The sequence below is a fragment of the Sordaria macrospora genome, chromosome 6, assembly GCF_033870435.1.
Source record: "Sordaria macrospora chromosome 6, complete sequence".
Lineage (NCBI taxonomy): Eukaryota > Fungi > Ascomycota > Sordariomycetes > Sordariales > Sordariaceae > Sordaria > Sordaria macrospora.
In genome coordinates, this window is record NC_089376.1 from 1,012,859 (window position 1) to 1,027,707 (window position 14,849).

A 14,849-nucleotide genomic window follows, 5' to 3' on the forward strand; every position below is an offset into this window, starting at 1 on the left:
AGTACAGTGTTTTCAGATTTCCAATCCTTTCCTGGGAAAAGACAAGCCCTCAAAGGATGTGCTTGAAGACCTCCGATTGACCTGTTCGTTAGTGAAGCATGAAACAAAGTACACGCTTCCCACCATTCCATTTTTCTTTCCATTGTTCCTTCCATGCCCACTACTGTGAACTCCACTCCGTCCACGTCATGCCCATTGTCTTCCCCCAATTGACACACCGCCACCAAATCTTCCTTCCGTCCATGCGAACGTCACCTTGAGTCCTCTGACCTCTCGAAAAGATCCAGATCTTCCAGAAGCTATTGATTGATGTCCAGTCGCATCAAAGCGGCTAAATGTTGGTCCCCGGTGGTCTAATTCCCCCCTGGCCACACTAAAATACCGGCAATTCTCATCCCGGCTATATCGGTACTGCAACCCCTCCGAAATGCAACGGAAATCCGGGGTTGTGTTGCTAACGATGTCACCCTCCGGGGTAGACTGGGCTCCGCCTTGGCGCTCGTCTATCTGATATTGGCTCATGCGAATATGCATCGGGATCTCCTAGTGTGCTTTTCCATGATCTGATGAGGTTCCTCTCTGAGATGGATGCTGGCCAGTGCCAGGATTTGTGTTTCATTCGGAAGATTAGAACGGAATTAGAAGGTGCCAAGAACTGGGGAACTGGGAAAAAAGCAATATGGGTCGGTAGGTGGTTGGAGGCTCAAGCCGGGTAAACACCTTGGACGTCGATCTTGTCTGGAGTTGACTCGACTGAGTTCGAGTACAAGAAGGTCACTTTCTTCCTGCTTCTGATCTCTGTATTTCTTTCTGTTGTTCTCCATCCTCTGCTTTCTTCTCTTCCCATCCGGCACGGAACACACATCCTCACAACACAATGCTCGCCGAAACTTTCATCACCGCGGCCCTTCTGGCTACCTCAGCGCTTGCCGCCCCGGCACCCAACCCCATCCAGCTCATGACCCGCGCCCCCAACCCGGGCGTCGTCATCACCAAATGCGCCCAGCCCGGCATGCTCGCTCTGGCTTATGATGATGGCCCGTACCAGTACACCTCCCAGCTGGTCGACATCCTGGATAAGGCCGGTGCCAAGGCCACCTTCTTCTGGACCGGCACCCTGTACGGATGCATCTACAACCAGGCTGCGGCTGTGAAGAAGGCGTTTGCTAGTGGACATCAGCTTGCCTCGCACACTTGGTATGTTCTGTTGTGGTTGTGGTGGTAGTGGTGGTGGGGTTTACCGAGCCCCTTACCCTTGCCCCCTACCCTTGCCCCCGGCATGGAGTTGTGACAGCCATGTTCAAGCCCAAACATTGATATTCCCAATCCTCACCTCCCTCAACCCACTCCCAAACACTACAGAAGAGCTAACAAGTACCCAGGACCCACTCCCACATGTCCTCCTACTCCGCCGCGCAAATCACCACGGAAATGACCAAAGTCGAAACCGCCTTCGCCAACCTAATCGGCAAGAAGCCATTGTACATGCGTCCCCCCTACCTCGAGACGGGCGGGCAGATCCTGCCGGTGCTCAAGTCCATGAACTACAAGGTGATCACGGACGACATCGACACGGGCGACTGGAACAACCAGACGCCTGCGCAGTCGCAGGCCAAGTTCACGCAGGCAGGCGCCGGCGGCAACGGTCACATCCCTCTCATGCACGAGACGTATGCGACTACCGTCAACACCCTCACGCCGTGGCTGATCAACTGGGCCAAGCAGAATAACCTCAAGCTGGTCACCGTGGCGGAGTGTCTGGGTGATAAGGGCGGGGAGTATCAGGCGCAGAGCTTCCCGATTTCGTCGGGGCCGTTTTCTTGCTAAAGCGAAGCGAAGCGGGGAGAGTGTCATGAGATGAGGGTCGGGCAGGATAAGAGGCTGTCTTGGTGTTTCTATCTAGGAAGCTAGGCAGAATACCTCTATCATACCTAGAGGTAGGTAATAAACAGATTAGTCTCGATGTCCAAAAAGAAGACTGTTGTGCGACTCACAGCGTTGATCCTCCAAGCTAGGTTAGGTACCTTCATGCGGGTTGTATCCAAGGTGTGGTCGCACTGCTGCTGTGCTGTCGACCAGTTATCGTAGACGTTTGTTCCCCGCTCTCAGCTGAAGCGATAAGTGATGTAAACGTATAAGAATGGAACAGAACCAATGCTCATCGCCGGTCCCAGCAAATCATCCTCTTCACGTCGCAAACTCCTCTCTCCTGACAAATATCATCACCCAAGCAGCAACAACCCAACATGTCTTCCACCATCAAGCAACCACCTTCAACACCACCAGCCCAAGATCAACAACCCACCGCCCCACTCTCCAACAACACCCTCTTCACAACCCTCTGCCCCTCCTACGAAACAGCCTTCACCGACCTCCCCACCCGCGACAACTCCCTTGACTGGCTTCTCGCCAAGCTCGACGACCGCGACACCTTCCCGCCACACCCCCGCCCTTGGATCCATAACGCTTTACCTCCCCGCCTCCAGCGGAAACACATTCTCGACATAGGCAGCGGCACCGGCCGCCCCATCTGCTCTGCTCTCGCCGAAGCAGGCCATTCCGTCCTGGGAATTGACCTATGCCCGGCGATGGTCGAGTTTGCAAAGAAAAACGTCACTTCATTGTATCCCGATGGAAGGGCGGAGTTCGTGGAGGCGGATGTGCGTAAGTTCGAGCCGGAGAGGGATGATCCCTTCTTTCAAGCGCAGGAGAAGGCGCTAAGGGCTAAGCGCGAGAGCTGGGAGGAGGGAGATCCGGCCGGGTATCACGCGGTGACGGCATATTTCTCCTTGCTGGCCGGGTTTGAGACGCAGAAGGAGATTCGGGAAGTGATCAAGAAGGCGTGTTGGTGGTTGAGAGAGGGCGGGCTGTTTGTGTTCGGGACGGTGCCGATGGATGTCGAGGGGGAGGTGATCGAGTGGATGGGAAAGCCGGTGACTGTGTCGAGTTTAAGTCGGGACAAGGTGTTGAAAGCGGTTAGGGAGGTAGGGTTTGAAGTCGAGTGGGAGGTGACGAGGAAATTTAAGCCGAAGGCGGTAGAGGCGGGGATCTTGAAGCCTGAGGATGCGGAAAAGGCGTGGGAGGAGGAGCATTTGTTTGTTTATGCGGTTAAGACGTGGTATCCGGATGAGTAGGTAGGCGGGGGAGAATGACGCGTGGCCAGGTCGATGGCGATCTAGGGCGATCCGAGGTATCGGTTGGGCAGCACGGTGCAGATGTGGTTGTGCTTCTCTGTTTGCGAGATTGGGTTGGTGGCCTGTTGTAAAGGACTCTAACATCGCGGGTGACCGACCTCAGTTCCCATCCTCCATCTCCTCATCCTCGTCTTCGTCTCCCTCCGCCTCCAGCGCTGCCGCCTTGAGCTCCTCTATCTCATCATCGGTATAACCAAATGCCCTCAGCACGTTCACAAACACCTTCTCATAGCCACTTCTGTACCTCTTGACCAAGTCCTGTCGCTCTGTTTCCGGTTCCCATTCCTGTCCCCCATTTGGCTCTCCGCACGAGAACTCGACAAAGTCCCTCTCGATTTTCTGCGCCAACGTAGCCTTTAGCATATCCACCAACGGGTCCAGCTCCTCCTCAAGAGAGCCATTGCTGCCATGGAGGGTGCGGTCTGTCGGCAACGCCTGGAACAACTCCCACTGCTTTGGGTTAGCCATCATGGACACCATATCATTGAGGAGCCTGCCATCCCAGTTTTCGAACTGGTAATGTAGCAAGTTGGGAGTAAAGTCTCCCATGCGACTCTTGAAAGAACAGCTGTCGGGCTTCCAGTAGGAGTCGCGAGCGATCAAGAAGTCCTGTGGCTTGCCGCCCTTGTCCTGAGTAGTATCGCCCTGTTGTTGTTGTTGTTGTTGTTGTTGTTGTTGTCTCTTCCGCACATGGATGTAATCATTGTTCTCGGTGACGAAGCCATAGCCCAGCAACAACTCGCTGTTCGTTTTCTTCCCGTAGTTGTTGAAAACCTGCTGACCCGGCTCATAGCTATTCCGGCAGATCAGCTCGCACGCGCTCGGCTCCGAAGTGAGATTCCATGAATACTCGGCCTCGGGGGAGTGATTCCCAATATCATACAGCGGTTGCAGGATGGAGAAGTCGTCGATCTTTGCTCCCTCCGGCAGCAGCCGTTCGACGTACTCCCTCGCGGACTCGGAGAGGATCAATGAAGGCCTGAAACTGCGGCTGGTGAACATGCAGTAGGCCCAGTTGTAGAGGACCTGAGTGTAGGCGCGGTAGTCGGGGGATCCTTCCTGCTTGAGGATCTTGCGGGCCTGTTTGTACTCGGACTTGACGTTATCCTGGATCTCCTGGATGGCGACGTAGGCGTTGGTGCCCCTAAGCAGCTCGATGTCATGCTCGGTCCAGAAGGGAGGCAGTGCCCACTTGTCGAGCTGACTGGGGTCGGTCAAAGTGGAGATGTAGGGTGCCCAAAGGGAGGATTTGCCCTTGAGGTACTGCTGGATCAGATAGAAGCGACCGATGACATGTGGCGGGAGGGAGTTCATGAAACGCTCTGGAAATGCGTGTTTTTGAGTGTCGAGAGCTGGTGGCGTTAAATACGGCGTAATGGGTCCGTCAGTGAGGGCGTTGAGGTAAGAAAGTGTGATGGAGGTCGGGCAGGTGACGGCCTTGAAAGGTGAGTGTAGCGATTCGGCAGCCGATGGCTTGACGCGAAGAGAAAACCCCGTCTTTTCGTCCTGGTAGATCTCTACCGAAGGGTGCAAACTTGCTCCGTGATTATGAGCCCAGTCCAAGAGTGCCTCATAGCGTTCTTTATATGGCGGCTCCATCTTTTGAAATCCTCGGTGCCGGTGTTGATATGACGTGTGGTGTTGTTGAACCAGTGATTTGAGGTTTGGGTGAACTTTGAAAGTTTCGCCTTTTACAGCATGTCGCCAGTCTTGTCACTTGGTGGCTTCAAGGCAGCCCGCCGTTGCAGCTGACAGCATTCATGCAGCACCCTGCCCATATTAGTCAGCGCATCACGTCCTTTATCTCTCCACTATCTACGTGGGTATGGGCCGTGCTCCACTGCCCTGGGGCTGCACAGTTTAGGCTCATCTATCAGCATCACTTTGGGGGGAAAGGACAAGCATTACAGGGCATCAATCACTGTGCAAGGGATCGCTAGCATTACCTCTAGGGGACAGCAATGGGCAAGTTGTGTCTGGGCACCTTTTTATGATAACAAGAGAGAGACCCTTCCACTTTGGGCACTCGCTCGTTGTATATTCAATGCGAATGAAGCATCCATTTAGCGTGTTAATGTCGTTTCATGACGAAGACAGACAACATGATTTTGATCAGACTACTGCGCTGAGGCCTTCCGGCAACGACGACAGGGATGAAACTGCGAGACGACATCGCCGCAGCAAGAATATTGCCGAGGACAAAGACGGACAAAATAACTTTTATGAAGGCAATAGTCAACGTGGAGAACGAGTCTCCGAGGACTTGACGTCCCCAATAAATGGGATGGCCATAGGGGTGAGCGAAGAGCTGATCAAAGATCACCGGCCTTCGCCTGCTCTCGTGCCCATTCCACCAGGCTGTTACTCCGAGACGGTGCGTTGGATCGACAATTTCTACCTTGATAATTGTCCTTGATCTCCCCATCCGACGGTGGACTGAAGTTAACGTTGGCAGTGGGAGGGCTGGAGCCACCGTCGACAGTTGAAGAGCTCGAGTTTGGGCTCGAACATGAATGTACTCGGGGGAAGTATTGGTGTGTGGATTTCTCCAGCACTCTCAGTGAAATATCATCGATATACCGGCAGTGTGAAGCGCGTTGACGCAAGAAGTTCGCCCCATATAATAGCCATTTCCAAAGTCTCTCGTAATTGATTCCCCGCCGACACTTCCGGGAGTCGGCCATGTCGACGTTGTTTCCCTTGTGTGGACCAGGATGCCAAATCTTTGCAGATGAGCGTATGAGGCACGAAACCCGCCCCGGTATTCTTCCTCTTGGAGCTCCCGGTTACATAATCCAAGCCCCCTCAAACGGTCGATGCTAACCAACGGAGATGGCAGAAGGGACGGCATTACCGGTCAAACCGGGAGAAACGCCGCTGAAGCCATCTCGATCTTTGAGGTCGCAAAGACATATCTTGCTCAGGAATCCATAAAGAGTCCCAGCGTCTTGATTGGGGTTAATCTCGGAGCGCAATTCCCTGCTTTCTAGAAGTCCTCGGTGATTGGCACGAAAGGTCAGGCCCAGTCGTCCAAGTTTGACAGTAATGTTTCCTTTTTCTTGTCAGCGGGCAGAGCCCCCCCTGTCTGAATTCCCATTGAGGGGCAGCGAAGAAATTAGGGATGGGAGAAATAATGGTGTTGGAAGAAGGAATAGCAGGACCGGAGCAAGAGACGGCGTAACATGTGCGGGTACCGGATGCCAAATGGCCTGTCTGGCTGAACAAGCCTCCCGGCAGTCCCGAGGCAGAGTTTCATGCCAGGGTAAAAGAAACCGGCGAGCTGGAGGTCAGGATCCTCGATAGAGCCACTGAAGTGGTGGAGGCCCCGGGGGGATAGTCATCGATCCCGCCATGTTCCGCATTCAAATGCCTATACACGCGATCCATGGCATTGATACCTGTGGATACCTCCAAGCACTTCCAGCACATGTGGGTATCGCACATAGCACAAGTGACGTGGTTGCACCCTTCATCTTTGACGAGGATCGTCGTGCAAGTTGGGCAGTTCTTGATGCCCTGTTCTTCCTTGATGCGGGCCATCGAGCACCTCGCGTTTCTCCCTTCGCATACGGCTCAAGCGCAACAAGGATGACAACACCAGTCACGGCGATTCTCCGTTGTCTTTGTCCCTCAGCTAGATCCCAGGTCCGAGCCCGTCTCAGTGAGGATTATTATCCCGAGCGGCGCGAGGGATGACGACGGATGAACTCGTCAAGGGAAAGACTGATGGTTTGGAGTTGAGAATGTTGTGCGGAGCCGGGACGCTCGAGCAAAGAGCGCAGGATACGGGCGGGAATGTAGCCGCGATAATGGTAGCTCTTTCGAGTTGTTGAAGCAGTTGCCCCCCCTGGAGGATTTCGGCCGCACCCGGATCGTTGGGGGTCAACACACCGCTGTTGTACTGCTTGATGGCATGCTTCATGAGATGCTTAACTTTAAACGTCGAAGGGAAATGAAGCTTCATGATCTGACTTGAGCAAGAAGAAAGTCTTGCAATTAACCGCGCTGGAGGCCATTGTAGACAGACGGTATGCTGAGGCGGATAGGTGCCCGTGCGGTGATACTGGACAATATTTTGACAGACTTTCAAGGCTACATTTGCGGGAAGGCAAACGTAGCCCCGGTGGCCGACTTTGTGTGGGTATTTGGAGGAGTTCGGACTGGGTGTAGGACTGGTCTCTGGTCCAGTCGTCGGGGTGCTTGTAGTGCACCGGATGTTCGTGGCGCTCAGGGCCTGAAATGCCGCAAAGTCGCCAACTCCCTCCTCTGGGGTTGTCTCGTTGGCGATGACCCTAATGGGGGACATGTTGTCCATGTTGTCGAGTCCATCACTCTTGCACAAAGAAACTTTCGTAGTTTCTCAGATCGAAGACGGATTTGAAGCGGATGACCTGGAAGAAGGAGAAACGATAAGCAACCAAGGTCGGAAGCGGGACATCTCACACAGTAAAAGGGTTGACAGTGGGGCAAAAGAAAGAACTTGCCGGATGCTCTCCCCTCTCTGTCACCCTCTCCAACCCCGACCTTCTTTCATCAGCGGCCCTGCTCGCTAACGCAGTAGTATCGCCATCTTGCTGGACCCTCGTCAGAACCTCAACCACCCTATTCAAATCATGCACAATGCGTCTCGTTACTTGTCCTTCTAGCTCTTTCACTTCCTCCTCCTCTTGTCTTTACATGTTTCTCTCTGCCTGAGATGTCAAACTCCCATTCTGATGTTCCAATTGTGTCCTTGACCTCCTCCGCAAAGCCATCAGCTCTTCCAAAGCCGCCGAGAAAAGCCAAGAATGACGGTTCGATAAAGTTCTCCTTGTCCATACTTGTCGGCCCACTCCATGAATTTGAGCCACATGAGCTGGATCATGGAGTGGTAGACTCGGATTGTGGGGCACCAGGAGCAGATTCCAGTCATGGCGTCCCCCGTATCCACGTTCCAGTCGAGACGATGATTTCCTAAAGAAATCGGGGATAGAGGCTTGCTCCTGATGCCGCCGTTAGTTAGTGCATGTTTGTTCTCATTGGGCAAAACGGACCACGACCACTCCAGCACGAACCTTGGAGAGCAACAGGCAACTTGCTTTCAGTCAGCCCAAGCGGTACCGTGTACCGCAGGATCGTCACAAGACCATCCAGGTAGATGTCCACGTCGAAGGTTCGCATGTCGGTGGTGAAAAGAAAAAGCGAGAATGCAAATGAGGCCCATGGTGATGGATTGGATGGTATAATCAAGTGAAGAACAACGCTGATCGGCTAGTTGAGAGTTTAGAGAACTCGAGCCATGGAAGGGTTGATGATATATCAGGAGATGTCAAAACATGAGATGATGATGTGTGATAGATAGATATGAAACAATATATTGGATGGTGGAACTTTTCAGATGCTCGAAACAGTGGGGGATGGCCGGACTCTTATACCTGTCTGAGGGTTCGGTCATGACACACAGGCAAGATAAGGGGCACGTTGTGCCTACCTGCGGAGGTTGATGTCGACGTGGTCTTTGGGAGAAGTCTTTCCTCTCATTGACCCAAAATGAGCAACTGTAGACGGGCAGGAGACATTCCTACCCGCCTAACTGATTGAATCTCGCAAAGATGGGGAAGAAGGACATGGCCGGAGGCAAAGACTACCTACCTACAACCGGACCAACTCGATCAGACAAGTGGAAATCTGGATCTCAATCAATCATGGAGCCCGGTTGCCCGTCGAAGAAGATGATGAAATTAGGAGAGAAGTCGTGGATGGCGATGCTCAAAAATGTGGATGAGAAAATCCACATCCGTGTTAAGCTGGTTGATGCCCTCGCCGGAAATGTGATCCAGCAATGGCATGGCCGATACTAGCTCGCCTGGGCCGGGCGTTAAGTGGAAGTCTTGAGACGCGCGGAATAGGGCAGAACCGACCAAGGTGGTGATTCAACACGATGTGAAAGCGAGATCATGTGACCGCTCACCTTCTTAACATTTCATTCTTCAGGATCATGCAGAGCGATGTTAAGGTTTTCCAGAAAAAAGTTGGGGAAGTGCGAATTGTTCCAAATCCAAAGATCTGCAGTTTCCCAATTCGTTTGCAGCCACACCCAGGTCCACTTGCCGTTATCCGCGACCCACCCGGTGACTTGCTTCCAGTGGAGTTGACCGCCGTTCTTTCCTCACTTCCAGAACATTGTCAATTGAATTGAACAATGCAGTTGTCAAATGTCCTCGAGTCAAGTTCCTGAATCTCAGCTTCAGCCGTAATCATTTTGCATGTCTCCAACACCTAAGAATCCTCAAAAGCCCTGTCGAAGTTGTCTTGCCGATGACGCTCCGTACCTGAACCGGACGGGATACAGTACCATGTCAGGGCAGCCGATACGGGACCGGGGAACCAGTGGCCACAGCGGGACTTGGCCGATAAACGGCTCGGCCCCACCACTGTTCTGAGAACAAACAAAGCATTTTTAAAGCCCGAAACTTGTTATCAATGAAAGATATCAAATCGTCCGCGATATTCCCGGACAACTGTCTTCGCAAAAAGAGCAAATATGACTGATCAGGCAGCGTTCCAGTGGACCGGACATGTGCTCGTGACAAATCCAGAACGACAGGAGAGCCATTACATCCGTCAACGACTCACCGCACCTTCCTTCTCCTGAAAAGATCTTAGTCAATTCAGTCAGTTGCCCTTGCCAATTATTGCAAATCGCCGTCCATCAGCCAATCCGGCCTATGACGTCGGCTAACCTTTCCCTGAACCGCCCCACTGGCGGATGCCACCCTCGAAATGACCCATGCCAACATGGAAGGAGCAACAAAACAGAATTCGGATTAAAAAGGAAGTCTCGTCCCATCGCACTTTCTTTGGGATGGGAAGAACTCCTCCGTTTGTGAAAAAACGAAATTTCCGGACTTGGTCACGGTTTCCCTCCAACACGAGTCGCCATGTCGCCGTCGGATCCGAAACCGGTTGATGCTGCTGCAACCGAGAAGCAGCAGGAACAGATGCATGAACCACCACAGCCACCACTTGCGCCGTCGATTTCCGAGAAACAGGATGAGCGCCTCGACACCAACAGGCCGGAGCACTTGGGCCATCTCGACGACCCTGAAGATCACTCGCCGATGTCGCGCAGCCACACCAACAGCCATATGAATACCACTTCCAGCAGCGATGACGAATATGACACCGAGAAGGACAGCGACGAAGATAACGACGACTATGACGGCCACCGCATCACCAGCCGAGACATCCGCCTGACACGCAGTCGCACTAACAGAAGCATCAGACCCAGCACCAAGGAAGGACCAGAGTGCGCCAACACTACTGGCAGACTTGACCTTGCAAAGACAGTTTCTCGTCGTGACACCGTCCTCTCGCGCCTGCGATCTCGTCCTACCGCCCGTCAAGAGTTCACCCACCCGCTAGCGCACACCCCGACTGGGAAGGATGTCATCGTCGACTTTGATGGCCCCGACGACCCCTACCGGCCCATGAACTGGCCCATGAAGAAGAAGGTCATTACCACGCTACTTTACGGCTTGATCACCATGAGTGCCAGCTGGGCTTCCTCCAGTTACTCGGCCGGTACTGCACTGGTGTCAAAAGAGTTCCATGTTGGCCACCAAGTAGCGGTCCTGGGCACTTCCATCTTCTTGGTTGGTTTTGGTATCGGCCCCCTTCTGTGGGCGCCGTTGAGTGAGGTTTTCGGGAGGAGAGTGGCCGTCTTCGTGCCCATGTTCTTTGCCATTTGCTTCAGCTTCGGTAGTGCTACTGCGAAGGACTATCAGACTTTAATGATCACTCGCTTTTTCGGTGCCTTCTTTGCTTCGGCCCCTGTGACCAACACCGGTGGTGTGCTGGGAGACTTGTTCTCGCCTGCGGAAAGAGGTATCGCTATGGCGGGATATGCCATGGCAGTTGTTGGCGGCCCAGCTATCGGTATGTCCATCTCTTGGTCCTGTTCCTCGCCTGGAAGCTAACCGCGCATCCCATCTTTAAAGGCCCCGTTGTCTCAGCGGCAGTTGCCATTCAACCCAGTCTTGGCTGGCGCTGGACACTCTACCTCACTGGCATTCTCCAAGCCTTCGTTCTCGTCCTCGGCATGATCTTCATTGACGAATCCTACCCTCCGCGCCTGCTCGTCAACAAGGCGCAGCGTCTGCGCATGGAAACCGGCAATTGGGCGCTCCACGCTAAGTTTGAGGAATGGGATGTCAGCTTCTCCGAGCTCGCCCAAAAGTTCTTGTTCCGCCCTGTCCAGCTCCTCTGCACGCCCATCTGCTTCCTCGTCGCCCTCTACGCTAGCTTCTGCTACGGTATCCTGTACATGCAGTTGGGCGCAATCCCCATCATCTTCGGCGAGGTGCGCGGTTGGAAGCAGCTTGTTGCTACTCTGCCGTTCTTGTGCATCTTCCTTGGTGCCATGATCGGTTGCGGCGCGAACGTCTATAACCAGTTCCTGTACAACAAGGCTTACCGCGCCGCTGGCAATCGCGCCGTTCCTGAGCGCCGTCTACCGCCTATGATGGTTGGCTCCGTCATATTTTCAGGTGGACAGTTCATGCTCGGTTGGACTGCGCCGAAGGACATCCACTGGATCGTGCCCTGTATCGGTCTGGTTTGTCTTGGATCGGGATTCTTCATGATCTTCCAGGCGGCGCTGAACTACTTGGTCGACACATTTACGAGATATTCGGCCTCGGCAGTGGCCGCGAACACGTTCCTGCGCTCGTGCTTTGCGTGTGCGTTTCCCTTGGTTGTCGGACCCATGTTCCACAACATTGGTGTCGGCCCCGGATCGTCGATTACCGGCGGGTTTGCGGCTTTGTTGATACCTGTTCCGTTTGTGTTTTTCGTCTATGGAAAGAGGATTCGGAGGAGGTCGAAGTGGTCGAGACCGAGTGTTTACGACTGAGAGGTTGATGAATGATGATGGATGATGTGATGCTGGGGTCCTGCATTGACAGGGTTATGGTATGTTTGATGATGCATTTCACGGCGTTACGGGTCGTCTAGAGGAGATACCAAAAGGTGCTTGCATGGTGTTTAGACTTTCCTTGTTGGTTCTTATTCATCAGTATCAGGCTTGTTTTATGCTTATTTTGTAGAGATACCTGTCAGAGATAGATAATATTAATTTCCAGTCCTCGGAGAGCATGACTATGACCGACGGGGTGCTTTCGAAGAGACAATGAGTGGTTGTATCAGGGTTAGGGTCAACTGCAGGATGTTACCCTGTTCCTGACCGCCCGCTACGCAGACAGTGCTGACATCACCAATAACGTTGCTTTCAACGCCACGCAGTCATGGATGTATTATTGAACGATATGTCGGGAGCGTTTTCCTTCCCTCCCACTTCCTTGACTGCTCTTCCGAAATGTCGGAGAAGCAGTATCGGCATTGATCCGCAGCATTCATATCCGCTCCGGTCTGGTCATTGCTGTTTTCTTATCTCCGATCCGACCCGGCGACGGAAATGGTCAGGTGCCCGGACCACCTCGCATATCGTTTGATAGCATCATGACAAATCCCCGAACGTCACATACCGACATAAACAAGAAACATCCACCGGATATCAACCCTTAGCTCCCACAACACCACGAACTTGATCTCACCACAGAACACACTCGCAGAACACGTTTTCACAGCCTGAACCACAGCAATGAACTACATACCCTTCCTCTCAGGAGGCAGGTCCTTCAACCCCCGTACCGACATCCCGTCCTCTGCGATCCATGGCAAAACCATTCTTGTAACGGGCGGAAATGCCGGCCTGGGCAAGCAATCCATCCTGGAATTCGTCCGCCAGCCCGCGTCCTCTCTCCCTTCGCGCATCTGGCTCTGCTCCCGCTCCCTCGAGCGCGCCCAATCCGCCATCGACGATATCTCCGCCGCCGTCCAGGCCTCCGGCGTCAACCCCGACTTCGACGCCTCCTCCATCATCAAACCTCTCGAACTCGACCTAACCTCCTTCGCCTCCATCAAATCTGCCGCGCGCGTCGTCCTCAAGGAAAGCGACCGCCTCGACATCCTCATGCTCAACGCCGGCATCATGGCCACCGCCACCGGCGTCACAGCCGAAGGCTACGAGATCCAGTTCGGGACTAACCACCTCGGTCACGCATTACTCACCAAGCTTTTGCTCCCCTTGCTTCTCAAAACCGCACGCAGCGCAACAGGGAATGACCTCCCGCGACCGGCAGATGGTTCCCCGCCCATCACCCCCGACGTCCGCGTGGTCATCCTCTCGTCTGAAGGCCACCGCTTCACACCTTTATCTGGCATCAACTTCGACACTTTGAAGAGTAACCAATCCTCCATCCTAACCTGGCAACGCTACGGACAATCCAAGCTCGCCAACATTTTGTTTGGAAAACAACTGGCCGCTCACTACCCCGATGAATTGACGATTCTGACGCTGCACCCGGGCGCGGTCAACACGCGGCTTTTCCATCCGTTCCGCGATAGCGGCTGGGTGGGCTGGGCGGCGACGGGCGTGCTCAAGTTTTTCTTGTCGACGGTGGAGGATGGAGCGAAGAATCAGGTTTGGGCGGCGACGGCTCCCAGGGAGCAGGTGGTGGTGCAGGCTGCTGACCCTAGTGGTAAGGAAGGGGGGAAGGGGAGGTGTGGGTATTTCTTGCCTGTGGGGAAACGGGTGGGGGAAAGTGGGTGGGCGAAGGACGAGGAGCTGGGGAGGAGGTTGTGGGAGTGGACGGAGGGGGAGTTGAAGGGGGTGGAGGTTGAGGAATGAGGGTTGAGGGTTGAAGGTTGATTCTTCCTTTGGAGGAACTTGAGGGGTGCAGATTGGGAAATTGGAGAGGGGAAGGAGCCACAAGTGAAGTCAAATCAGGAGATTATCGGGAGAAATGGGAGCCAAATGGGCGCTTCTTCGACAGAAAAATCTTGGTCCACGCAGGGCGGTTATGAGAGGAGGCCTTGGCTTTCTGCTGTGCGAGAGAAAAACAGCCTGAGAGGTGTTTTTCCTGCCTTGTGTCTCCTCCCAATGTTCCATTCCTTTGGCACGCCGGTTGTCTAGGTACTTTCTCTCGTCGGGGCCATGGGCCATTCCTTTCTGTGTTCATCATCAACGGCGATTTCCTCTATCTGTCATTGATGAGTGGGAACAGACGGGAGGTGGATATTTGTTTGTTCTGGGCTTGCGAGGGAAGGTACTTGGCAGTAGTTCTCTTCATAGGAAGTAGCGTTCAAGTACAATTACTTCGGGGCAGGAGCGACTTCGTATCGATCCAATGGGTTACTGGGTTGTGAAAGTCGTCCCCCCGGATCTACAGACCTTTTTCTCGAGGCACTTTCTGGGTCTCTTTTCTTTCTTTCAGACCAGGCCGTGATGGTCTACAGTAGGTAGTCATCCACTCTTCTTCTCGTTTCACTTTGATGCAACTTTTGGCAACTCTCTTGATTACAATCCGATCTTGCGCGCTTTCTTCCAAGATACATCGCACACTACCTACCGAATGTTTTCATGCCCATCGCTCCGGCCCAGATGTCCATCTGTTCATGCTCGCAACTAGTCCCTGTTCATCATACGCTGCTGTTCAGTGGTTCTCTTTTCTTCTTCCAAATACGCATCCCCGAACTTCCCATATCCGGTCATGTCATTGGTTCTTCCCTCGGATCAAATTGGCGCCAGCCATGCAACCTCGACGTTACCTGTGG

General features: G+C 53.6%; 6 protein-coding genes across 6 annotated transcripts; 4 read left to right on the top strand and 2 right to left on the bottom strand.

Moving 5' to 3' along the window:
* Positions 1-845: 845 nt before the first annotated feature.
* SMAC4_07493 (uncharacterized protein) lies at positions 846-1,827 on the top strand (the record flags this gene model as incomplete). Its single annotated transcript, XM_003345457.2, has 2 exons — positions 846-1,197; positions 1,383-1,827. Exons 1-2 carry the CDS (start codon positions 878-880, stop codon positions 1,825-1,827), a joined length of 765 nt encoding a protein of 254 aa, XP_003345505.1. The 5' UTR covers positions 846-877.
* A 419-nt stretch (positions 1,828-2,246) lies between these two features.
* SMAC4_07494 (uncharacterized protein) lies at positions 2,247-3,134 on the top strand (the record flags this gene model as incomplete). The annotated part of the gene is made up of 1 exon (XM_066090635.1): positions 2,247-3,134. One exon carries the CDS (start codon positions 2,247-2,249, stop codon positions 3,132-3,134), a length of 888 nt encoding a protein of 295 aa, XP_065947424.1.
* A 97-nt stretch (positions 3,135-3,231) lies between these two features.
* SMAC4_07495 (uncharacterized protein) lies at positions 3,232-4,796 on the bottom strand. The gene has a single exon (XM_003345459.2). It carries the CDS (start codon positions 4,791-4,793, stop codon positions 3,294-3,296), a length of 1,500 nt encoding a protein of 499 aa, XP_003345507.1. The 5' UTR covers positions 4,794-4,796; the 3' UTR covers positions 3,232-3,293.
* A 2,056-nt stretch (positions 4,797-6,852) lies between these two features.
* On the bottom strand, positions 6,853-7,509 carry SMAC4_07496 (uncharacterized protein; the record flags this gene model as incomplete). The annotated part of the gene is made up of 1 exon (XM_003345460.1): positions 6,853-7,509. One exon carries the CDS (start codon positions 7,507-7,509, stop codon positions 6,853-6,855), a length of 657 nt encoding a protein of 218 aa, XP_003345508.1.
* A 2,605-nt stretch (positions 7,510-10,114) lies between these two features.
* Positions 10,115-12,320, top strand: SMAC4_07497 (uncharacterized protein; the record flags this gene model as incomplete). Its single annotated transcript, XM_003345461.2, has 2 exons — positions 10,115-11,111; positions 11,174-12,320. 2 exons carry the CDS (start codon positions 10,115-10,117, stop codon positions 12,085-12,087), a joined length of 1,911 nt encoding a protein of 636 aa, XP_003345509.1. The 3' UTR covers positions 12,088-12,320.
* A 216-nt stretch (positions 12,321-12,536) lies between these two features.
* SMAC4_07498 (uncharacterized protein) lies at positions 12,537-14,568 on the top strand. Its single transcript, XM_003345462.2, has one exon. It carries the CDS (start codon positions 12,835-12,837, stop codon positions 13,921-13,923), a length of 1,089 nt encoding a protein of 362 aa, XP_003345510.1. The 5' UTR covers positions 12,537-12,834; the 3' UTR covers positions 13,924-14,568.
* The last annotated feature ends 281 nt before the right edge of the window (positions 14,569-14,849 follow it).

Bases quoted from the DNA above. Each gene is read 5' to 3' on its own strand.
- SMAC4_07495 (XM_003345459.2), bottom strand. From the start codon at position 4,793: ATGGAGCCGCCATATAAAGAACGCTATGAGGCACTCTTGGACTGGGCT.
- SMAC4_07498 (XM_003345462.2), top strand. From the start codon at position 12,835: ATGAACTACATACCCTTCCTCTCAGGAGGCAGGTCCTTCAACCCCCGT.